The sequence below is a fragment of the Akebia trifoliata genome, chromosome 4 (genome assembly GCF_017979445.1).
Source record: "Akebia trifoliata isolate Shusen 1 chromosome 4, ASM1797944v1, whole genome shotgun sequence".
In the NCBI taxonomy this organism is placed as follows: Eukaryota; Viridiplantae; Streptophyta; class Magnoliopsida; order Ranunculales; family Lardizabalaceae; genus Akebia; species Akebia trifoliata.
The window spans coordinates 17454669-17480728 of record NC_141378.1 but is presented as its reverse complement, the minus strand read 5'-3'; the positions used below and the strand labels follow the sequence as shown (position 1 = coordinate 17480728).

Genomic DNA, 26060 nt, shown 5'->3' with positions numbered 1-26060 from the left:
AAACTCGAAAACTCAACCCACTCCAATGTCCACAATGTCGAGTCGATTCAAAAGGCATGCGAGTCATGTTGGATAAGTTAAACAAAAAAAAAAAAAATTTAAAAATCTTCTAATATTTTAAAAAAAATAAAAATATTTACTAAAAATGCTGAGATACATGTTCAGCAACACAAAATAAGAAATCAGTACTACTTGAAACCTAAGAGCAGCCCCAATAGATGATCAAAATGAAGAAGATAAATTGATTTTTTTTAACGATATGCAAATGAAACATTGATGATAACAGTGAGGTGCGCCTCTGATATAGGTTAAAAGCTCTACATAAATTATTCAAGTCTCAAAAGAGTGCACATTTAAGTAGTAAAAAACAAATTTAATCAAGTATGCTCTAATGAAAGATTTGGATGGCAGAAAAAAAAATTGAGTAGCCCACCTCACATTCTTATAAAGTTCTAATTTTGTAGATTTGGAATTTAATATAACCAAGGTTTAAAAACTCATCTCAGGCGAAGTCTGAATCAGGAGAAAAATCGAGACTACCTCAACCACAATACTCTGGAACAATCAAAGATAACCCTAACCAATCCCGAAACATTGAATGTTCTAGGGTCAATGCTTCATTTCAATCTTGGCCAAAACCAGGATGTCAGACATTCTTAGATGGTGGGGAACTTTAAACCATGGGCGTAACAGGGTATGGTGATTCCATCCATCCAATATGTATCATCAGCGCAAAAAATTTACACATCCCCTAATATTGTAGTTGGCCATGTCTTTCAGCGATGAAGCTCATTTTCCATTGTAATTATCATATTTTTTTTCCAATTTTGATACAGAATAAGGAGTAAGTATGTTCATAGTACCTCCTTTTCAAGTCTCAGAACAGCCATGAACGCTTCTTGAGGTACATCAACTCTACCTATAGCCTTCATTCTTTTCTTTCCTTCAGCCTGGTCACAAGAACAGAAAGGAAATTTATGCAAATAATGTATAATAGTACACTCAGCATGTGGGCTTGGCACGAATTGAAGTTGAATGCTTCACAATTCTCAATCAATGAACCAAGATACCACCGAGTTTGACTGATTGATGACAAATCATTGCCGTTCACTTCTACAACTAATGTAACTAAAAGCACTAAATAAAGTTGGGTGAGGGCACACGTCTAGGTGCATTAAATACATCTTGGAAATAAGCATTTGAGGGTATTTCAGGTAAAAAAATCTTTTGAGCGTATTTTTGGTAGGAAATTAAATTTCCAAGGTGTATTTAATGCACCTAAACGTGTGCCATTAGGGCACATGTTAACAAAACCCAATAAAGTTATACTACTGATGAAGCATGGAAACTCGATTCTTGATACGCTCAAAGGGTGTTGTGGACTATTTATCTAAACTACACATATTTCATGTTATTCATACATGTTATAGGTTCTAGGATGTTGGATCTCTTGAAACGAAGAATTATAACTACAAATCAACTATATGGTTCAAGGATCATCCCAAAATATTTCCGTATCAGTAATGGAAGGTTTTCTAGGAGATCCAAGATTAAATTCAGCAATTCAGGCATGTTAAAGTGAAGTACCTGTTTCTTGAGCAATTTCTTTTTCCGTGTAATGTCACCACCTACAATAGGACACACAATCTTGATTCAAGTTGTACTTTATCTGAAATGAACATCAGCGAAAAAACTATTGTTCTTGTACGGATTCTTCTACAAGTCTTATAATTTTGTAGAATAGTATAAAAACATCAATTTAGTCACATCACTAGAATTGCAAAATGATTTATCTTACCATAACATTTGGATAGAACATCCTTTCTAATCGCTGATAAAGATTCACTAGCAATCACCTTGGCACCTATACATGCCTGTCATGGATAAATTCACAAATACGTTAATATTGAGTAACCATAACTAGAGAAAAGATCCAATCAATAGACTATACGATGAGATTTCATGTAATTCTATCAAAACCTTCACGTGGGAAATTTCAGCTAATTTTAAAAAGCAAGTGAAAGAAAATATGTCTCGCTAGAAGAGTTCAAGTATTTGTCTAGATATATGACAGAGTCAGAACTACCAAAACAAACTTAATTTTGAGTTTGATCAATGTTGCAGAACCATTGCTAAACTTGGATCAAGGGTTCCAAATGTATCAAGGTTAAGTCCATTTGTTTAGAAAATTATGGGCTGTTTTTGTATCCAAGATAAAGATCCTGAGATATGTGGGATCATCTTTTCCTCGACTTCAGACCTATTTCAAATGGGAATTTCAGGATTTGCAAACTAGTCCTTTTAGCACGACAGACCAAAAGGATGGGCTATTCAATTATTTAAAATCAGTATTAAATTTTAGTTTCGATATCTATTTCAGCTTAACTTAGGAAATGGAAACATTTCGAACAGTAGAAATCAATATAATATTTAAGAAATGAGGAAACTATTGAGGGAGTTTTTACTGAAAATGTAAGAAATGATAATGTAGGTATAAAAATGATAACTCATCAAACTACAACAAAACAATCATAAGAATTGTGGAAATGAAGATCAATAGCAATGTAGCATTCCGGCATATTATATGTTTGCAAGTCTAAGAGTCCAATAGTTAGAGCAACCATATTCTTCATGAAAGTGAGAATAATAATGTCATGTTAACTACATACAACAACGAAGAGAAGGGAGTCGATAGGGGGCAACTGCCCATCAAACTTTTCTCTATTTGTTTGAGAACTTCTTTGGCACCCCAATATTTGTTTGTTACACCCCAATAAAAGATAAAAAATAATAAGGTGATTTAGAGATACGTCACCACCTTTTTATCAATATTAGAGATAACTCCTAAGTTTTCAAATGGATGAAATGCCCCCCCCCCCCCCTTCGACCTAGATTTTTTCTTAGAAACTAATATAAAATGAACCAAACGCCCTCGTCTTCAACCTATGACGATAACCACATGATTTTTCTCCCAAAAAATCTATATTGTTTTTGAAAGTTGAAGGAGAACGAAGCTTAAGATTGAAGACGATTTTCTCCTAGAAATCCATTATCTTTAAGTTGTTAACTTCTAAGGTAAACTATTTTTAACCTATTGAACCTCATCTTCAATCAATTGTCTCAATGTATTTTAAAAACCCTTTACTTTTCTACCTAAAATTTATATCTTGTTCTTGAGGTTTGAAGGTTGTAGAAAATAGAATCTTAAGGTAGGAAACAAAGGGGAAAAAATAGGTTGAAGATGACTAATTTTGGGAGAAAATCAAGGGATTTTTGGGTATACATTGAGATAAGGGTATTTAGGTCATTTATGTCAGACTCAAAGAAAAAAAATCTAGGTCAGGAGGGCATGTCATCAGTTTGAATACACAAGAAGTACCTCTAATATCCCCTCCCCCCCAAGAAGAAAACCCTGGCTCCGCCCCTGACTATATATACCTTACTATGTAAAATTCTTAGTTAAATTAACAACTTTACGTACTACATTCTCACATTACTACATACTTTTTTTTTTAAATCTTCTAGATATGTGCTATAAGTCACAAATATACTTAACTAATTAGAATATGGATAATTGTATCAATGAGCCTACTTTTATGAATGTAAGAATATGCTTAGAATATGGATGCATTCTATTATGTATGAATAAATTATCAATATATCTAACAACTTAGATTATGAATCATAATGCATGCAAGCTTATATGAACATACTGATATGCTTACAATGCATCAAAATAAGAAGATAATTCATTATTGTTAATGAATGGGGCCATAATTTACAATCTATTCCACAGAGAAATAATATTTTATAAAATTTTATCAATATATATATATATATATATTTTAACTTTTACCATTTATCAAAAATATTTCCACCGGAATATTGTATTTTTCATATGAAATTTGATTATTTCGATCAAAATATACAAATCATCAAAATATTCCACAAAATGAATATTGATTTTTATCAAAATATATACGAAAGGAAACTGGAAATGGAAAGGTGGCAGTATATTTCGTGGAAATATGTCAAAATTTAATACTATTATCCCAAGCAAGGAGTTCAAATAGTAAATCTCAAGAAGTACAAAATGGAAAAGTAAACTTCTGAAGGTTGGATAAATTATGAGGCACAATTTTAGAATTTCTAAATGAGTCAATTCATAATGGTATGCAAACCCTTTCTAATATTAGTGGTAGCGGTGGGTGGACAAGGGATATTGGCTTCATTGGAATAGTTTTGCATTTGAGATACGTGCTAATTGATCTCAAATGAAAACATTCATTGGGTTTCTTTATCTGCTACAAATAATTTCTTGTGGCCCGAGATTTTTCACTACCTTTTTTTTTTTTTGATAGATAATTTTTCACTACTTTTTGGGTAGAGTGGGTAATATAAAACAAGATGGCTCACTTTTAAGCTAGTGAAGATCACCAAGGTCCTTCACCACAAACTGTGAAAGACGTGAGAAAAGTTATTAGTGAGAATCTTGACCAAGTAGCTTGGGTTAAAAAAAATGGTGTCCTCTTCATTTTTTAGGAGAAATATTATTTTCCTTTAAAATAGAAAATTTATGACATTTTCTTTATTTTTAAATAATATTTTCAGTTTCCATTTGAATTTAATTATGACTCGCCCGAAATGACCTGCAAGTCACTAGGTCAACTTGAACCAACAAACTTTTGAATCGAATTAAGTCCTAGAAATGTGGTTTGTTGCAGGGACTGGTATGGAAAAATGGGGATGTCTCGAATTGTCTCTCCATTACAGTTTCTACCATACCATCTCGGACAGTACGTTTCAGTTTTTCAACACTCCCAGAGTTCCTGTTAATAAACATTGATTTGTTCACATCTACCCAAATGGGAAAATTAATTTGATACATTGTGACATATTTATTTCAAGTCACTAGGAATAGCTTACAAAAAAGAGGGACATAACTGATATACAGACTACAGAACACATTGAGGATCACTCTCTTAAAACAACTGTAAAAGAGAGAAAGGAAGTTTCATTTTATATTGCATATGAAAATCCAACTTTTAAAAAATGTTTCTCAAGAACAAGGATCATTGCTTATTATGGAATAGTTATCCACATTTTGAGAAGTACTATGTGCTCAAGGAAGAGGGAATGGAACTTACTTGGATGGGTACTTTAAACATTTGGCGTGGTATAAGCTCCTTTAGTTTTTGAGTTAAAGCCCTCCCAATAGCATAAGCCTGCAAAAGGTGGCATGATAGACATTCATTGATTTCAGTGTACCATGCCAAACAACATTTTTTTTCGATTGATCCATGCCAAATAACAATTTCGGCAAAGCAACCACCCATCTTACAATTCATTCATCTCAACCAATGAAACAGGTTAATTGGTTACCTATAAATAGAAAACTACAAGTGGCAATGAGAGTGTGTGTGTGTAGAGAGAGCCAGTTTCTACTGACTCCTTACTTGTATTTAGTACTCCAACTTGTGGGACCGTATGGATAAAATTTTGGAGTCCACCATACAATAAGTCATGCTCAACATAACGATCATTGACACAAAAAATTAGACCATTCTAACATTACTACCATATAAAGAAATCTTACCAAAAATAACAATTTAAATTAACTGTCAAGATTTTTCAAATTCAAATGAACTTTTCATGAGGTTAAAAATGCTAGCATGGATTGAATTTTTTTTGTGAGGATGGATTCCAAGGAATAAAAAATCCATCATATGGTTGGATCATACAATACGATATTTATATGGGTCCCACAAGCAGGAGTGCAAATAGGGAGTAAGTAGAGACTAAGTCCTATGTATAAGGGGGGAGGGTGTGGATCTCTTCCTACTTGCCACCGATTACTCTTAGTTTTTTCACACAAGCCCTAAATATTTGCAAAAGGAAACATCCTCCAATCAAATGACCACTAGAAAAGAACATGGGTGTGCCAACTGATAACAAAGCGGGAACAACAAAGGAAGAACCCAATATATCCTGGATGAGAAGAAGAAATGGGTATACGTATTGTTGCATTTCTTCTCTCATTCAGTTTTTAATAAAATCTGTCTAACAAAACAGTTCATTGAAAAAATACCTTATCCTTGTGGACAATGGTTGCCAAGGGCTCTACACGATCACCATTAATCTGAATGTCAAGTTTTATCAATTCACTTTCCCGATACCTAGTGGTCCAGCAATGATTTAAGATTGATAACATCATTGGAGATTATCTTTCCAATAAAAATAAGGAATTACAAAGCATAATAATAATAAAAAAAATAAGTAAACATAACAGCTTTCATGTCTTTTGAAGGAGAAAGAAGTCATCTCCTCTTCTAATAAGGAAAGTACTTAAACACTTGGAAATTCATAAATAAAGATAAGTCCTAAAAAATCTATTCTCATAAACCAAAGATAACAAGTTAACAACCAATCATGAATCAGCAATAATAAATGGTTAGTTCTATAAATGAATCATCATAATCCATACTTCATAACTAGTTGATATTTTGAATAAATTTCAAAGGAAATGTGGGAAAAAATGAGTTATATAAGTACTTGCCTCAAAGGTAGAATAATAATATGACTTTGTGTGTGTATTTTCCTCTCCCCACTCCCACCTCCCTACTTTCATTATTAATATGGTTAAATAAAATCCTCACTTCCCTGAACAGCCTCGGCCTTTGCCACCAAATTTCATTTACACCCTTTATTATCCTCCTCTACCAAACCAAACAAGTTAGCTCTCTCTGACCCTTGAGCACCAAACCTCAAAATTCCCCTTTAGTACCATTATTGCTAAGAGTTGGACCTTATCACCACTGAATTAGGAAAATGTTTTCTTAAGGGGTAATTTTAAAAATGAGTATGTTTCATTGCCTCAAGGATTTCTAGCAGAAAGCCAATATGGCGAGGTATGAAAAATATCTTGTATCGTTGCATGATGGAAAAATTGTATGAATAATTTCCATAGAGAGCAATTGCACTTGAAATAAGTTTATAAAGGTCAGAAAGTAACTCATAAGTTACATCAATGTTCAATGCTAGATGATTATACCCTATAACTCCAAATCTCCAACTACTTTCCTATTTCAATATATTTGTGTGTTCACTACATTTTATTGTCCTTTTTATTTCTTCTAATTATACAGGTATATGCATTGGTTTAGGTTCATATATTTTCTAGGAAACGTATCAGAACATTTATTGTAGCAATGTATAATAGCTACGGATCTATGATACTCCAATTCCTCAAAATTTCCAAGTTGTACACTGCCTCAACACAGTAACCAATGTATGTGGGAGGGTGGGTGCACGTGTGTGTGTGTGGGGGGGGGGGGGGGGGGTTTGTGTGCAGGCGGGTGGCCGTGCATGTGTGGGTGTGGATACAAGTAATAAAGATAAGATGTCCCTATAGAGGTTAAAAATCAAGATGCGGGAGGGATCAAGAAACAATAAACTCCCACTCACAAAGTCATAAAAAATAACTGACTACAATACCTAACAATAGACACATCTACAGTGCTGTAAAAACATATGGTTTTCCAAGGACATGTCTATACATATATTTGTCTAAAACCACCTCGAAGTAAGAGTCTCCAATATATTCTTCCATTCCATGAAATGTGTTCAAATACAAAGCATTTGTTGAGGATCCATGAACACATTTCGTCATTGAACTGGGAAGATGAGATCTTATACAATTAGCATTACTCGCATTTTTTTAGAAAGAAAAAAAAAAAGACATTACATTCATTTACCCCACAATAGAGTATTCCATGCTAGCATAACCCTTGCTTTTGGACTTCAGCTGATCAAAGAAATCTCCTACCATCTACAAAGTGAATTGAATGATCAAGGAATGTAAATAGAAACAAAAGTTGCAATGTTACAAGCTGCAGGCCCACAATAAAGAAAGAAAGGAGATAAAAAGAGGAAAATTAAGAAAAAAACGAAAAAAAAATGAATTACAATGGTTTTAAGTTTCATACCATCTCAGAATGTTTCAGCCAAGACGGTTTTGGCTGAAACTGGAACAAAACATTGACTCTGAAACATTCAATGTTTCTCAATGTCAAGGAATGTTTTGCAATGTCTTGGTTGAGAGAATCTCTGTTTTCCTCCAAACCAAGACATTGCTTAGAGACAAGATTTTAGGCCTTGAAATACTGCTCAATGAACAGAAGAATTTAAACAAAGACACAATGAATGGTACAATAGACCATTACCTCTGCTAGAGGCATTTCATAGATGATAGACGCTCTATTCTCGGCGATATATTTCATTTCTTTAAACTCTCCTCTTCGATCTTGAGCAAGCTCCATGAGAGAACCAATATATTCTTTTGGAGTGAGCATTTCAATCTACAAAAATCACTCTAAAATCAACTAACTTTAACAGCCAAATTTAGAAGTTTGAACAGTATAGATAAGCAAAACAAGTAGAAAGAGAAATATCTTAAGCCACAATAAATGACCTTAACAAACGGTTCCAAAATGGACCTCCTCTTTCCAGGTTCGGGAAGTACTGATGGATTCGAGCATTCAACCTAAATCAAGTACAGATTTATAAGATATCAGCTATATTACCTCAAAAAGAATAAAGAACTGAAGTTAGAATGACAACATCCTGTGAAAGACATGATTGCATTGTGTGCAAGACTAAACAAAACTGCATACCTTACAAAGAAAAGAAAAGAAAAACACTCAGAAAAAGAAACATGCAGAGTGTGACAGTATCAATGAAAACATGCAACCTTGACTTATGCAAAGTAAAAAATCAATATGTCTAAAATATGTTTTTCATTTAAATCAAGGTTTAAAATCTTGTATTGTTCAATTGTTTTGGTTTTTCACATTCACTTTAAATTGTAATTTTTATTCATAAAAAACTTTTTTTTTTCTGTTTAAAATGAAAATTAGAATTAAAAACTATATTTTTTCACATCACCATGCATTACAAATGCCTTGAAATATTTCGAAACATAGGAAGCTTGAAACATTACATTTGAAATGGAGAGGAAGGATCTGAAATAAAAATAGATAAAGAGCTTCATAAGCATTTTATTTTAAGGTGTTCTCCCCCTTTATCGGCTTTTTCAAGGGCTCACCCATTCCCGGTAAGCTCTTCAGATATGGATAGAGAGTGGATGACGTAGCGGAAGCATGTGAATCTATAGATTCAATAAGTCATGTTCCATGGAATATTCAAAATCAATTTGAATCAATAGATTTGATTGATAAACAAGCAATAGTTTGAAAGAAAATAAAGTATAAAGCTAAAAAGTACTTAAAAAAGAAAAGATAATTAAATTGATTATTGATTGATTTTCGGATTTGGAACTCCTTATATAGATAACTCCATCATAAAAACCTAGAATCCTACTAAAATACCAAAAATTAACATTTATAACCTATCTATAACATAATACTAACTTTCTAATCCTATTAGAACTCAAATTGGAGACTTCTAATTATAATCTAAATAATAAAAACGGATTTAAAATAAATTAAAAACTAACAAGGAATTGTACTCCTAACATTACTATGAAATAGAAATCCTATTAGAACTAGAAATAGAAGTAAAACCAAATAGAATTAGAAAACTATTTAGAGCTGTAGATGTCCTACATTAGGCTCTCTTTCTTTGAAAAAACTTGTCCTCGAGTTTTTCTTGAAGGCATTTTTTTTCTTATTTTCCATTCATCTCTCGGTCTAATCCATTTCCAGTGATATCCGTTATTTTGACTTTGTTTAGAGAATTTAATTGAACATAGCATATCATCAGGCGAATTTTTCACATAAACATTATCGTTTATCTTCTTCAAGATGTGAAGGGGTTCAATTTTCTTCAACTTGGTTTTCTTGTAAATTTTGGCGGGAAAACAATATTTACTAAGATAAATCATGACCAAGTCTCTTTTTACATACCTTTTGAATCTTCTATCGACACCGGTTTTGTACTTGTGAATAGAAACTTCAAGGTTCTTTCTTTGTTATTCCTTCAATATGTCATGTTCTTTCAGACTCATTCCATAATGGGGCAGATTTGGGAGACTTGCATCGGGCACTAAATCAATGTGGTGTTGTATATTTCTCATGGGAGGCAATAAATCTGACAAGTCCGAAGAAAGAACACAAGTAAATTCTTCAAGGAAGGGTTACACTTGATGAGAAACTTGAGTAAGAGGGTCTCGGTTGGAAGGTTACACTACCATCGGGAACACTTAGCTTGTTTCCTTTAAGTCATCATTGATGTTGGTAGAAACAAAGCATATTCCATTCTCTTTGGCTAGTTGGGTAGCCTTGGGCTTTGAATGGGAAGGGTGTAGGATTACTTTAACACCACTATACATGAAAGAATATGTGTTGGCTTTGCCTCGGGAGATGACATGATTATCATGAAGCCAAGGCCTTCCCAAGAAGATATGACATACTCTCATTGGGATAATGTCACAAATAATCTCATCCTTATATTGTCCAATGCTAAAAGAAAGAAAGCATTGTCTTGTCACATTCTTCTTGCGTTCATTGTCCACCCAACGTAGAGAATAAGTGTAGGGTGTTGCGTAGTAGGTAGTTTAAGTGCATCGACCATGTGGCTTGAAATTATATTTTCCGAACTTCCACTATCTATAATTAATTAACACAACTTGCCTTGCACTTTGCATATAATTCGGAAAAAACTATGTCAAATTGAAGGATCAACATGCTGTATTGACATTAACTTACGAATAATAAAACTGAGATGTTCACATTCTTCAAACTTCTCGAATTGGGCTTCCAATTCAATTTTAGTGATGAATTCTCTTTCACCAGCCATGAATGTAGATCATAGCAAAAGTTCTGATACCACTTGACGTAACGGAAGCGTGTGAATCAATAGATTCGATAGGTTGTGTTTAATGGAACACTCAAAATCAATTTGAATCTATAAAATCAATTGATAAACAAGCAATAGTTTGAAAGAAAATAAAGCATAAAGCTAAAAAGTAATTAAAAGAGAAAAGACAATTGAATTGATTATTGATTGATTTTCGGAGTTTGAGCTCCTTATATAGATAACTCCATCATAACAACTTCTAATCCTTCTAAAATACCAAACATTAACATTTCTAACCTATCCGATAACATAATACTAACTTTCTAATCTTATTAGAACTCAAGTTGGAAACTTCTAAGCACTTCGAATTATAGTCTAAATAATAAAAATAGATTTAAAATAAATTAAAAACTTACAAGAAATTGTACTCCTAACATAACTATGAAATAAAAATCCTACTAGAATTAGAAATAGAAATAAAACCTAATAGATTTAGAAAACTATTTAGAGTTGTAAATGTCCTACATCAGTGGACCTTCTCCCTCTAAAAAAGATAAGCATGCTTTCCCCTATACAAATAGAGAGAAATGGCTGAGAGTTGGAGTCCTAAAGCCAACGAAGATGTCCAAATAAATGAAACTAGACAAACACTAAATCAAGAGAAGTGTGGTTTGAAGCAATGATTAGTCAAAGAAAAGAAGGGATTGGCAATAAAAAAGAAGATAAGTTAGCCCCAAATATATTTCTCCAAAGGTTCAACAATAAGACTTAATCATCATTATCAAATCCTTAACCCAAAAAATTGTGGTCAGAATGAACAAATTATGTTTATCAATTCAATCCTTTCTAATATCAATACAACTGTGTATTCCAGTTAGGAAGTGGAAAACTTTTGAGACCAGCTGACAACTTGACATAGCCCTCCTCCTTTATCTGGGCTTGGGATTGGTAATGTAGTGTAAAAGGAACACTAAATAGGCAGAGTTGAGATGTGCGAGGCCAAAACACCATTGATCAGGAGCTGTCCAAATTTGCCTCTACAGACTTTAATGTTTGGTTCAAACATTTCTAAGAAGTAACAAAATCCTACAAACCTCGCTCAACAGCATGGAAACACATACTTCATACATGGGCCACATTACTTTTTCTTGGAAGGGAAGAGTCAAACTTGATTGAATCCAAAATAAATCATTAAAACAAAGTTAAAGAGTGAACTTAAACTGATAATGGCATATCCTTGTAACTTTTTATCTTTAATTAATTCATTAACTCATTTAAAATCTAAACGCATGATTCTTTGTGTAATCAACTCATTTAAAAGGGTAGTAATAAAGACAATTCATGTAAGTTTATTAAATACACATACTTGGAAGACAAAAGTAAGGACAAGCCAAAAAAATAGAAGCCATAAAAACTATGATCACAAATCAGTGAAAGTGGTTCAATAAAATACATTCAGAATCCAAAAAGCACAGAGCAATACATGATGAACATTAAAAATGCACAAAACAGGTAATGAAGTGATTCTTCAAAAGGAAAATTCAATAACAATGGCTGTAGGTAAAGGATAGATAAGAAATTACAGTATCACCATTTACACACTCCACTCGGTATACAACACTGGGTGCAGTGGTTATCAATGACAAGTTGTACTCCCTCTCAAGCCTTTCCTGAAATATTGGAGTTTAGTCAAGCAAACATTATCTAGATTTCAAACAACTGTGTGTGTTGGCTCCAACTATAGTTCAATATAATTGTCTCCATACATTTGCAAAGCTAGACGTCCAGACCGAGATAGAACAATTCAATAGAAAAAAAATGATACATCTTAAAAAGCATAAACCCTTTCTATAATGCTTAACAAAGCTATAAAAAAATTATTTATCTTCTGTCTTATAAAAAGCATAGAACAACGAAGACTAATCCAAAAGATCTGGGGTCGATTAAAGTAATCTCACTCCTCCATTCCACTCTGTCCAGTAGCCAAGTTTTATGCTATTGAAAGTGAGTTCATGTTTAATAAGATACATGCACACCATAAACACAAGGTTCAAAAAAAGTAGTAAGACTTAAATTGATTTCATACAAAAAGAAATATGTATTGTCTCGGAACTTTATTGGAATGAGATATCTTAGTCAAGATGTTATATGGCATGATACTTCAAACCACATATATGATTACACTGATACAAAGAAATGTGCCAGATATAGTGATCAATTGTGGCGTTATCATCTTATGCAATTGAAAGTGAGTTCATGTGTTACAAGATATATGTAGAAGTGCCAACTTAGCTAAGTTGGTAAGACATGTGGAGTGTTGTTCCCATGTCCTAGGTTCAAACTCTCTTGAATCCAACTTCACTTACTAACCACTAACCATTTGCCAATCTATATAATGAGATACATCACTAGTTCACTATGACATGCTTGATAAGGTCACAAATTGCCGCAAAATAATAAATAATTACAAGAGTCTAATTCTTGGTTGCCTTCCACAAATTGCTACAAGAAAGCGCTCACCATGTACTAAAACCTTTACATCCAAAAGATACCACAAAAGATAACAAAACTTAGTGAATTCACACTTATTTGTAAGTGAACCAAGAAGGGAATATGTATCATTAGACCATTAAAACGATTATATTTCACTACAGGTATAAAACTACAAATGATAAAACAGTAAAAGGGTAGCAAGAACCATATATACCTGAACAATTTCCATATGGAGAAGGCCCAAAAACCCACATCGAAAGCCAAACCCCATTGCACTTGAAGTCTCGGGCTCAAACTACAAAATAGACCATGGTGATTGGTGAGCCACAAAACATTTAGCAACTAGTTAATAACAACTGCATATATCCCAGTCAAATAAACTGAACTAATATAATGGAGACTAAAATAATGTGCTCAAGAAACATATAGATCATTTTATGAAAGAAGAAAATAAGAAATTAGTTACAAAATAGAAAGTGCTAGAAACAAATGTGACCGAAAACATAGCTAATATAGCATTACCTAGATCGTTTGTAGGTGTTCTCAATCTCTATATGGTTGTTTATTGTAGTTTGATGGCTTACGAGTGTGTAGCTATAGGGCATCTATAGCGTGCTTATCATGTTCACCATCATGCCTATTTCATATCCCAAACATTTTGGATAATAAAAGCCTTATCCCAAAAGTGTGATTGGCTGAATGAATCTTGTAGCTGCATTCAATCATGTCTAAATCATTGTCTTATGCTGATTCAAATATGTTCATTTCATATCTGCTCTCACTACCTCAATCCACATTCGTTTTTGCCTCACTCTTTTAGAATCTTCAACTTGCACATTCCTTCCAACCATGATTCGAAGTTTTGTTCATTTCATCAGAACATTCCAGTTTCCCTCAAGATCAGAACGAAACAATGAACCGGAATGACCAAATGTTTCTAATTATGTCGAAAGTAATAATGTTTCAATTGAAACAGTCTCGATTTTCCTCCTGGTCATAACATTGCCTAAAGATGAGATTTTGAAACTTGCTTCTAATTGGGGTCGTTCTCTCATCTTAAGTAACATGAATACTTTCAATTTCCTTTATAAATATAATCGAGTGGCTGTCAAGTAGTTGGATACTTGAACCGACATGTAACTGAAGGCCATGGACATTTATTTCCTCAAATATGTAATTGCTTGTTGTAGTTTGACGGTGTAAAAGTGTATTTCATGCTTACTTTATCATTTCTTCAGGTTTGAATGGGAACTTTCTCAATATTTCCATCATTTCCCTAAAAAATGCTTTATTTCCACAATAGGTCATGAAACCTTCCAGCATATCATTCCTGCAAATGCATTATCCCATCTACTCCTTTCATGGTATCCATGAAGTAATCTCGGCAAACCTTCATTGATTGCATTCCAAGAAGATTTAAAATATGCAATAGGAACTCATTAGGGGAGGATTCTTTGATATCGATCAGATATGATTAGTCAATCTATATACATATATACAAGGTTGTTAAAAGCACTAGGTGGGGCCTAAGCGGTGGACCCCCTTAGGGCCGAGGCGAAAGCCAGGCCTATGCAGGGTTTAAGCAACAAAAAAATTAATCCTTTAATTTTTGTATGTAGTAAAGGTTTTGCAAATAAATATACATATATATGTCATTATCAAGATAATACCAAGTTATCAACTAACATGTAAGCAAAATGAAAATAATGTAATTGCAAATATTATACCAATTTGATTCCTCTCTCAAATCTTTACTATTATAATGAGAGAAGACCGAATAGGTGTTTGTTGACACCAAAATTTGGAAGACCAAAAATGCCTCCACATTTCCAATTAACCTAACTATTATCACAGTTACATTTTGATTGAGAGATACAATAAATAGAAAAATATTACACAGAAGGAAGGGGACCTAACTACTAGTATAAGTACGATGCCCTTTAGGATGCTACCTTTGCTAAAGCTAACTTACAAAAGGTAAGGATTTCAAAGAAGGACTTGAAGGTAAGTATGTGGGCAATATGCTATCATTTTATTTGCAAACCAGCTTATCTTCCTTGACTTTGGCATCAAAGTAAATAAAATTACAATCCCACGACCCTATAACCATGTTAGTTTTCTAAAAATATAGAAATATCCTTTCATTATGTTATCTTCAAAATAGACTTAGTTAATATTTTAAATAATAAAAAGACCCTTACAATGTATTAAATGATAAAATAACCTTAACTATTTAATTTTTATTTTAAATATTGATTAAAGTAATTTTAATAATGCATAAATCCTAAATTTTGCAATACATGTGTGTTTGCACATACCACCAACTGGTGTTTTTTAATCTTAGACATGCTTCACAAGTTTAGCTAAATATTTGACACCCCTTATGTTCTAAAATTGATTAAATGCCCTTAGAATATACTTTTAACAAAACAATATTACATAAAAGTATCATTTTAACCCCACTTCTTTAAGGTGGAAAATTAACTAGATCATTGTTCTTTTCATAGGATCAAATGACATTAACATATCCACCAACACACCACAGTCGTTTCCATATGGCATATGACAATTCAAACCACTTCTAGAAGACCTCTCTCCTTCGCCTCCAAATTGCAAAAAGAATTCACATGAAATCGTCGTAAGAATTTTACATCTCATGTTGACTATTCACGATCTCCACAACTTTTTGTCAATCGTATCTATCTCCACAACTTTCCATTTCCCGTAGAACAGATCCCACCTAATGATCCAACTGTTGGACTGTTCACCAATCATATTCCATATACCTCCACAACTCAAAGAACATTTTTTACAACTTAGCTTCTTGGAGCATGATGATCTCTGCCTTGTAATTCTCCCTCGTCCCTACCACTTTTCTACACTCAAACTCTTCCCAAACCTCATACATTCCAAGCTATATTCCCATGGTAAAACTAGAACCCTCTACCCGTCTCAATTCTAACCCCACCCCTTCTCCCCTCTTCTTCAATCCCCATCTCATCCCTTTGCTTCAATCTTCTAAAGATGCCTCATGCATGATCTTCCCCACCAATGAGTCAACCCCCAACTTCCGGCTAACATTCATGGTATTTTAAATATGCCTGTTTAGGCATTTAGATCAAATACCCACCAAATTTTCTGTCAGTGTATTTGGATTCTTGAGGAATCTCTATCACAGGTCAAAAAACCTAACTCCACTGGGTCCTCCGTAGACTGCAATATGTGGGATTGTTCTGTAAGGTCCTGCACTTCACACTCGAAGGTATTTTTCAAAATCAACCCTCACATATGTAAAAAAATGTGTCTTGATCGCAAAATCCCTTCCTAGCCAATAGCCACACTATTCTCTATAAAAATTGAATATCCTGCCTTATACGACATCCTGTGATTCTCCACCATTGGTAGGTTTCTAATGCGGAACGCAATCAAGTCAATGGTTCCAATGAAAAATTAGTAATTATTTAAGTTTTCACTTAATTGGGTTTAAATTTATCGTTTTATCGTTCGAGATTATTTTAGATTAGTTAGTTTTCTTAATTTTGAGTTGTTTTAGGACTTTAATTTTATGTTTTTTGGGTTTATTTTGATATTTTATTGGCTTGCGGCCTTAGTATAATATTTAAGGGCAATTTAGTAACTTTAGTTTGTCTTTTATTTAAGTTTATGAGGGTTGAAAAATTAGGAGAGAAAAAGTTTCAAAATTAGGTTATTTATTTGGAATTTTAGTTTGATTAGGATTCTTAGATTTATTTTCTTTATACATAGATTGTATTAGGGATTTTTTTTTTTTACGAGGAATGATGAATAAAAATAGAGTTTGAGTTTCAATCTTCCCAACAATGGGTGTGGTGTGAGACTATTTTGGAGTGAGTCCAAGATAATATATTTTGTTTCTTTTGATCTTTTTTTTTCTTGATTCTTGAAACCTACAAACCTACAACCCCTTATTTAACTCCCAACCAAAATATCGTAATTTGCAAACCTTTGCATTTTATATCTCAATAGCCAATTGGAATTTTGGAAACCCCTTTCCTATTTTTGCCCAAATCCTTAACCCAATTCCACATCACAAATCAGATTTCCCTACCCCCCTCCCCCCCCCCCCCCCCCCCCCCTTTTCTTCTTTTCCCCCCACCATCCTTCATCAGTTTCTTTCACTATGAAATACGTTCTGGACCACCTTCATTCCCTCTCTCACTCTTTGGCAAGAGATGGAAGCTTGCCACTCATAGTACCCTTAGTACCCTTAATTATTGATGGCACCTGGTTACCCATGTCGATGGTCCATCAGCATGCCAAAAGTATCCATATCCACCTTATTTTTGTTCCAATGCAGGTGAGATTCATTGTTGCTTTAACCTCAAAGTCAATCTCCTATATGGTTTGTGCCATCTTCTCATCCTTCGAGTCAAATCTTCTAGCATGGTTTTGGTAAACAGCAAGACCCATGTACCTTCATCATCAGCAAACACATCACATTATCCTCGGGCAGTACCTCCCATCCGCATTATCCCTTTGACCTCGATGACTCTCCCCTGTGATAGTTTGTTGTAAGAAAGACATATGGGAAAGAAGTGTCTGATTATAAAACTGTTCGGATGAGTTTGTGCCAATTAATTTGTAATAAGTGCATTTATTTTTCATAATTACAACCCCCTGAAAATTTTGGAATCCCCACCATTCCCTTGGAATTTTTCATAATTATAATTTGCACCACTGCCCTTATAAGATTACTAAATAGTACTTATCAATCTTTTTGTTAATGGTACCACAAGCCCTTCCATGGTGATCTCCTACCGAATAGATGCATGGCAGAGATCAAGGCAGCTCGTAACCCATCACCAACCTCCCCATCAATCAGCTTGCCACACACCATATGGCAGCTAAAGTGTAGCTTTCAGTTTTTGGGGAAATAGAAGAAGGGTTTTGAACAGATGTTGAATGCGTAGAAGATCTTCCAGTGTGAATAGGATATACTAACTAATATAGTTTTACATCTTACTCAAGATCAATTTAACCATGCAAAGGAGGGTCTAAATGCTCAATTTTCTTGAAGAGCAGAACATCAGTCAATTAAACAATGGATTCATAATGGCTTTCTAGTTGGTAAGCTAGGAATGGACCACCTCACGGTTGCAGTGCATAATGGCAAGCAATTGAGCTATGAGCTTAACTCCCTATCTCTTACTGTTATATGGGTAGCAACAACTAGGATAAATAATGATTCAAAGAGCAAACTCAATTTTGAACATACACAAAAAATGAAGTATCAACCATTTGCAGTTTCATCTCACAAGGGAAAACCATCTAACATTTATGTTGAATAATTCACCTTTAATGCGGCGTCATTAAGCTGTAGCTTCTCCAAAGCATCACGCAACTCAGTAAACCTACCAAACCAAATAAATGTCAAAGCATAATTGTAGTAAAAACTTTTGGAGCAAATAAGATTTCAACCTAAAACTAAAAGTCGTGGGTAATTAGCGAAAGGATCATACTGGTCTGCATCAATGGGAAACAGGCCACAGAACACCATTGGAGTAGCTTCCTCATATCCAGGCAAGGAGTGACCCGCCTTCCTACTATAGTGAGTTATAGTGTCACCGACTCTAGCATCTGCTACTGATCGTATTGAAGCTGAAAAATAACCCACCTGAAAATACAGGATACAAAAGGAAGACATTTTAAATGTCCAAGCTATAGATTGACAACCAAGAAAAGCTCAGGACACAGAAAATATACTTGTCACATAAGTACAAAGAAGTCATAATTTGAACGCAAAAGACAAGCAAAGAAAGTTTGAGAAATGAGCTCCACTAAGTTGGTACACATCAGCTTTTTCCCCACAGGTCTAATTCTCGCATTTGTTGTCTTCTGGCAGATTTGTAAAGAAAGAAATCGCAGATTTCTTTTTCTTTGACGAGTGAAAGACATTTCCTCAAAGAACCAAAGCATAAAAAACAGGAAGAGTTGGCCGAGGACACCAACCAAGAAAATAAATGCAAGCAGTTGAGTGCCTAAACAGGCTACATTATCAGAAAAACATAATAGAATATCTCAATTGAAGTATGGCCTCCCACAAAACAAAGTCCTCAAAAAATAAACCCCAAAATTCCTTATATAATTGGGACCATAAAAATAGGAGTGCTTTGACACTTATGATGATCTCCTGCACATGACTTTCCTTCTCCTCAAACATTTCACTCATTTATCTCCTTCTCAATACCCTAACATTGTGAAAGTGGTAATAATTTCACATAATGATACCTCCTGAGACAAATGTTGATGTTTGTCAATGACAAAATAATGATACTGAAGATAGAGGGAATCCCATTCATGCCAAAAGATGATGAAATGGAAACAGACTGTAGATGGTTGACTGTTTCTCCTTCAGATTTACACATTGAGGAAAAATCCACTATGATGACTCTACAGGATCTAAGATGGTGGTCACTTGACAAGGTTCTATCAAGAGAAATGGTCCAAACAAAAAAGCTACCATACATGGATTTGTTTTCCCAAATCAAGGAGGTGGACAACTCATTTGGTTCAACGTACAATAAAAATGTTTTGACTGAAAAGATCAATCTCAGGTTCCTCTCCACACTTGCTTGTCTCGTCCTCTATTCCATGGAAAATGCAATGTTTTGGATGCTATTCATGAGATTTGTGATGGCATTCATCTCCCAACCATTGGAATCTTCTAAATCCAAGATCATAGGAGGACTCGCCTAATGAAAATATCACACAACTTTGCATATATCCATTTATTATACATGAAGTAATTGTTCGGGTACTAAGTCATCAATGGAGCATCTCCACACCAAACATCCTCCCACATTCTCCTGTCACTTCTTCTCATATCATTTGAAACTTACAAAGGTTTCATAATCAGATTGGTTCCCATTCCACAATGATCTTCCCTGTCCATGTATCAGTCTCCTCCCTTTCCACTTAATGGCTTTTGAACATAGCCTCTACCTTATTACTATTGAGTAGAATATGTCAACCAATGTCATCATTTCTTCCCCGAAATCTGGTCTGCCACCCTTCTTTGTTATTCCTTTACTTTAGGAATTATGTTCCCCATTATTATAGAGGCTTATTCGACCTTGAGAAAAAAATAAGTCCAACAGAACCCCTACGTCCAAAATTCTCTAATAAAACCATTTCATCTTAAAGAATTCTGCACACGTTCTAAAAAGCTCTCACCCTCCAGCAGTAGCCTCCCTTCCACCCTCGATCCTACATCCAAATACGCTGCAAGAAATTGCAACTCAACATATATGTCCCAACTGTTTGACCCCTAATGCAATTATATGCCTTGAGTGGGATTAAGGAACTCAAATGTTGATCAAGCATAACTCTTTTGTCTATGCTTGATCAACATTCTATTGCATGATATCGTGACTGATTTGACGCCCTCAATGTTCTACCCTTATCTATCTTCCACCTTCACACACACTGTTGAAGAAGTACATGAGTAAGGTGATTGTTATAAAAGATTTAGATCCCTTGGCCCGTAGGTCCTGAAACAAGGTTAGAATTCTAAAGGAGGTCTTCTTCACTCTCCACCCAAGCTGCACAGGAAAGGCCCAAAGCCAATCCAAGGGAACAATAAAGCTTCATATGGTCTTTCTGTCCAAATCATCATCACCTCAAAGCCTAATCCCAAGATTTGGGGTTGGCTAAGGACCCCCACTTGAATAAGAGTAGTTAATTAATTTAACTAGTGCAAGAAGATATGAATCTTTCAATATATTTTTTAATTTATGAGCAACTCAATTTCTAGTTGAACAAAACCTTGGATTTGACTGACTTCTGAGTTGAATTGATATTTCAAATTGTGAACACTGATGTACTCTACCTGACAATAATCAGTTCAAAATCACCCAAATCAATGTCAGAATCATGCACAGAACACGCTTATAGAGAATATGTCAAGAATTTGAGAGTTTTGTTTGTTATGCAGTTACTATTGAGTGTTATGTTATCCGCCTCCTCTCCCGGGTGACCCTCTTATATTCATAATTGAGCCTTCCCTATCAGATCGGTCCTTTGGGGTAAATGGTTTGTCAACATGGTATCAGAGTGCTAGGTTCGTATAGATCGCAGGTTCGAGTCTCCTTGAAGGAATTTTCCACCCTTATGGGTGAGGAGGAGTCTTGAGTGTTGTGTTATCCACCTCCACTCCCGGCTGTCACGTGCTCACATATCGTGCCCCAGTTTGACCCATGACCCTCTTATATTCATAGTTGCACCTTCCCCATCAGATCAGTCTTTTGGGGTAAATGGTTTATCAACAATTACAATTAAAAGATTAATGACCAACAATTTAAAGAAACCAAATTCCATTTCAAGTTCAGGATAGCAGCAATTACCATATATAAGAAAGTAATAATATTAAATCACAATGAAAAAAAAAAATTTACCTCACCAGCATACAATTCATCCACTTGCAATTGATTGGGTGATAGAACACCTATTTCATCAGCATAATAATCCTGAAATTCACTAATGAAACTATAAGAAGATAAACATAAGTTATAAAAATAAAATCTATACAAGTTGAAGAAATAGAATAAAAAGATGTGTACTTTTTTATATATAGATAAGAAAATGATATTTACAGCATACTGCAATTCTATAACTTTATGTATATGCAATCATAAACTTGTTCACACAGGGTCACGTCATTCATCCACCAATTCAGATTGTTTTTCTGATATTGAAGATTGTCAATTGAACGTCAAATTATATCCTCTCATAGTCTCATATCCTCAGCAATAGGTTTCCCTATACAAATAGCTGAATAAGAAAATTTAGAAGTTAAAGGTCATGACTAGTGGATCTTGAAACACTAGATACCACTTTCTTTTTCCCACAAAATAATTACCAATCACAGAATAATCAATATTAGTCTCAATAAACTAAACTGAAGAAAAGCATTTTACCTTCCCGCTAGCCATAAAATATATCCTGTCACCTTTCTTTATAGCCCCATCAATGACACGAAAATATACAATAACACCCCTGTATGGGTCATAGTAACTGCAAAAGAGTAGCAAGCTATAAACAAAGACAGGAAACAGTAAAGAAAAGTGTGGTTCAGATAAGAAAGGAGAAAAACAGATCAAAGAGACCCGAACATGACAATGTTGTATGGAAACTTTAAAGGAATGTACACATTCTAGAGCAAGTTTATGATTGCATATAGATGGATTAACTTGTTATCCACGGTTGATAAAGAGATACATCAAGAGTGCTGTAATACAAAGAGAAACCAAAAGGTCCATTCTATTTTCCCAGAATGTTCTGATTGATTTCTTTAGTAAAAATTGCCAACATAAACTGTCAGGTGGGAAATTTTCCTTCCATTTATTTTGGGTTACGGTTGGGTGCCCCCTACATGAGTGTGGCAGTGTGGGATCCTGTTGTGGAAAGGGTCGGTAGGAGGCTTTTGACATGGCAGGCAAACTATTTATTGAAAGGAGGTAAGCTAATCTTAATCAAGAGTGTTTTAGCATCTATTCCCGTTTATTTATTATCTCAATTCTCGATTCCAAGGTGTGTAAAGATGAGATTTGACAATTGTTCCGTGATTTTCTGTGGTATTATAATGAGGGGAAGAGGAAATATAACCTGGTTAGCTGGAAATGCATTTGCTTGGCTAAGAATCAAGGGGGTCTGGGGTTGCTGAATTCAACGCTCCTAGGAAAGTGGTATGCGGTTTGGGATTGAAGTAGACAATTTTTGGGGGCAGGTCATTGCAGCAAAGTTAGGAGTTGATTAGTTTGGTTCGAAATGCACATGGTTGCAGAACGTGGAAAGGGATTTTGAAGGCTCTCCCTTTGTTCTATGTGAGGGTTCGATTTAAGATTGGGAAGGAGAATAGGGTGAGATTTTGGGAGGACAGCTGGTGTATACATGGCCTTTTGATGGAGTTTCTGACTTTGTATACGCTATCTGACATGAAACGTTTTCCTATTTCCAGCTTTAAGTCTGGGTCAAATAGTTCTTCATCGTGGGATTTGCACTTTCATAAGTCATTTAATGATTGGGAAGTGGAAGATGTGGCCAGATTGCTTGGTCATATTGATTCTGTTACGCTATGTGAAGTCGGTGGTGAGAGGTGTTAGAGTGGAAAGAGTGATGAGTTGTTCTCGGCGAAGTCCTTCTAAAAGTCCCTCGTAAGGAATGATGAAGTAAACCCAGCGTTGACAATTTGAGGGTCAAAGATTCCATCTAAGTTATCATTTTTTATTTGCTACGCATCCCTAGGAAAGATGTTCACCATAGATCAACTTATTCTTAGAGGTTTCTGTACCACTAACTTTGTGTGAAATGGCGAGTCGATCAACCATCTACTCTTGCATTGTCGAATTGTGAAAGAGATTCGGTCACATTTTATGGCACTATTTGGGGTATGAGGTTGCTTCCCCCTTATTGTACCTGCTTTATTTGAATCTTGGATATCGTATGGCTTCGCGTTTTTGGGTGTCAAAAATTTACTTTGGAGTCTCACACCTTTTGCAGTCTATTGGGGGATATGGAAGGGGAGAAATAGTCGTGTATTTGAAGGAGTTGAACATCACGTGCCGACATTACATTCTCTATCTCGAGTCTTTTGTTTTATTGAAAAGGTGTTTAAGGAGTTGAATGGTGTATTCTTTGAGGACTTTGTAGGTAGATGGGATTGGGTTTGTTGTATTGCTAGCGATTAGACTTTGTATGTTGGTTTGCGGCTTGGCTGGCCACCTCAACTGGCTAAGCTTCTCTAATAAAATTTTATTTATTTCTCAGTAAAAACAGCACAATAAATTTATGTGAGTATAAAAAAGTGGTACCAGTTGAAGGAACAAAATTCCAACTAAAAAGTAGAAAAAAAAAATGCAAGGTTAAGTGGCACATGACTACTTAAATTCACCAAATATGGAAGGCTCCCAGTTGTCAACAAAATGACCCACCTTCGTACCTTGCAAGTATTTCAAAATGAATGCCCAGTCCATCACTACCCGTCAAATAAACTTACAAAATTGCAGAAGAGACCAACTGCAATCTTCAAAGGAAGAATCTTTTAAGGGGAAAATGAATGGCTGACATTCTACTCCCTTTTTTCTTTCTTAGGAAAATTGAATATTACAAATAAAAAGGTTGAATGCGAAACCTATTGAAGTCACAGAAATTTTACAATTTATACTATTTTGTCAAACATAATATATTAATTAAGAGAGAATGTAACGATAAACACACTGGTGCCTAAGATGGAATAAGAAGATAATTTACAAAACAATAATATAAATAATTAAAATAGAGAAAATGTGAAACTGAAACATTACAACAAAACAAAACAGACTGTATCAGCATGGAAAAAGTGTCCAGCAGAAAGCTATCGTAGATACCTATCAAAAATAAGAGCCCTCAGAGGATTTCCAGCTGTATCTTGGGGTGGTGGAATCCTTTTAACAATGGCATTAAGGATTTCAGTTATACCTATTCCCTCCTACAAAAGAAAAAAGAAACACAGAAAAGATAATACAAGACTCCCTAATCTCAATGTAGAAAGAAATGGATTATAGTTCTTACAGAAAACAATACTATGTATTTATACAAAATACTGAATCCATTATGTTCTAACCTTAGCTGAGCAGTAAATCGCATCACTGCAATCCAATCCAATAATCTACAAATAACAATTATGTGTTAATGCACAAATTGTTTGGAAAATAAAAACCTTTCTAGCACTCTACATGTTTTTTACTTCAAACAAATGAAAACAACAATGTGAGAAATGAAGGCAAAAAAAATACCAACTTTTCAAAACCCATGAACTATAATTTCTTGGTTCGATAAAAAGAAAATAAATAGCAAACTTGTTTCTTTCTTTTCTTTTCAGTTGGATGCTTAACCTTCTTGAAGAATAATGGATTAGCTTCCAAAATGGAGATGTCGGCTTGGCTTTGGTTATATCTCCATCATAGGGGTCCTTTGAAGGCAATCAAATTCTTGATTGATGGAGTTCTTGCAGCCAATGATACAATGGTTGTATTGACTCTGGGACCCGTGGAAGCAACCCAAGCATTCATTGCAAAATAGCCATGAAGGCAGACCATGTTAACTGAAGATTCTTGGATTATATGCTAGAAAAAATAAGTTTCAGTCTCAAGTAGTGAACACGAATCAGGATGTGCATGTCGATGGACCCTTTCCCAATCCTGGTCAACAGGTCCTTCGCTAGTTTTTCCAAAAGCTGCAAAAATTTGAGGAAATGGGATCCTCTATTTGCATTTTTTTCATTCTGGTGGCTGAAGTGTTGAGTGGGATGATGGGGTGATAAGGAATTCAAGGCCAATGAAGGGGGTACCTTATCCAATTTTTTTAGGAAACGTATTTTTTGGACATGCACCTCTTGTACCAAGTTGATTTTGTCTTCAAATACTCACTTGTTTCTCTCATTACATAGCACCCAGAAATGGCAAATGGCACAAACATCTAAAGCTTTTACCTTTCTAACCAAATGGACCTTTTGGCCAAGAAGCGAAGATCTCCCCCCACCCCCCCTTTTTTGAAATAACTATAGAGATGCTGAACAAAGAGAAGATAAAACTTCAAACATTCCATGCAACCCCACAATGAATAAATAGGTGGCATAATCCTCATTTGCATTGCACATTATACAATGGTTAAGAGTGAACATCCTTCAGTGATTAAGGTGATCTACTAGAGAATTTTGTCCATCAGTAGAACTCATA

The 26060-nt window shown here is 34.6% G+C and overlaps 1 protein-coding gene across 2 annotated transcripts in view; it reads right to left on the bottom strand.

Moving 5' to 3' along the window:
- Positions 1-534: 534 nt before the first annotated feature.
- The window catches only part of LOC147404230 (Small GTP-binding protein), a 35431-nt gene continuing 9905 nt past the window's right edge, over positions 535-26060 (bottom strand). Inside the window, exons 7-22 of one of the 2 annotated variants that reach the window (XM_086440099.1) lie at positions 24947-24991; positions 24711-24811; positions 22263-22359; positions 21741-21812; positions 18807-18961; positions 18641-18698; positions 13523-13603; positions 12399-12485; positions 8471-8542; positions 8223-8357; positions 7755-7828; positions 6089-6176; positions 5148-5225; positions 1799-1874; positions 1588-1628; positions 535-950 (exon numbers count right to left, since the gene is read on the bottom strand). In XM_086440099.1, coding sequence (XP_086296225.1) covers positions 855-950; positions 1588-1628; positions 1799-1874; positions 5148-5225; positions 6089-6176; positions 7755-7828; positions 8223-8357; positions 8471-8542; positions 12399-12485; positions 13523-13603; positions 18641-18698; positions 18807-18961; positions 21741-21812; positions 22263-22359; positions 24711-24811; positions 24947-24991 — 1356 coding nt within the window. In that variant the 3' untranslated portion in view covers positions 535-854. Of the gene's footprint in view, positions 951-1587; positions 1629-1798; positions 1875-5147; positions 5226-6088; positions 6177-7744; positions 7829-8222; positions 8358-8470; positions 8543-12398; positions 12486-13522; positions 13604-18640; positions 18699-18806; positions 18962-21740; positions 21813-22262; positions 22360-24710; positions 24812-24946; positions 24992-26060 lie in introns of those variants that run through there. The other variant, XR_015177720.1, reaches the window with a different exon arrangement.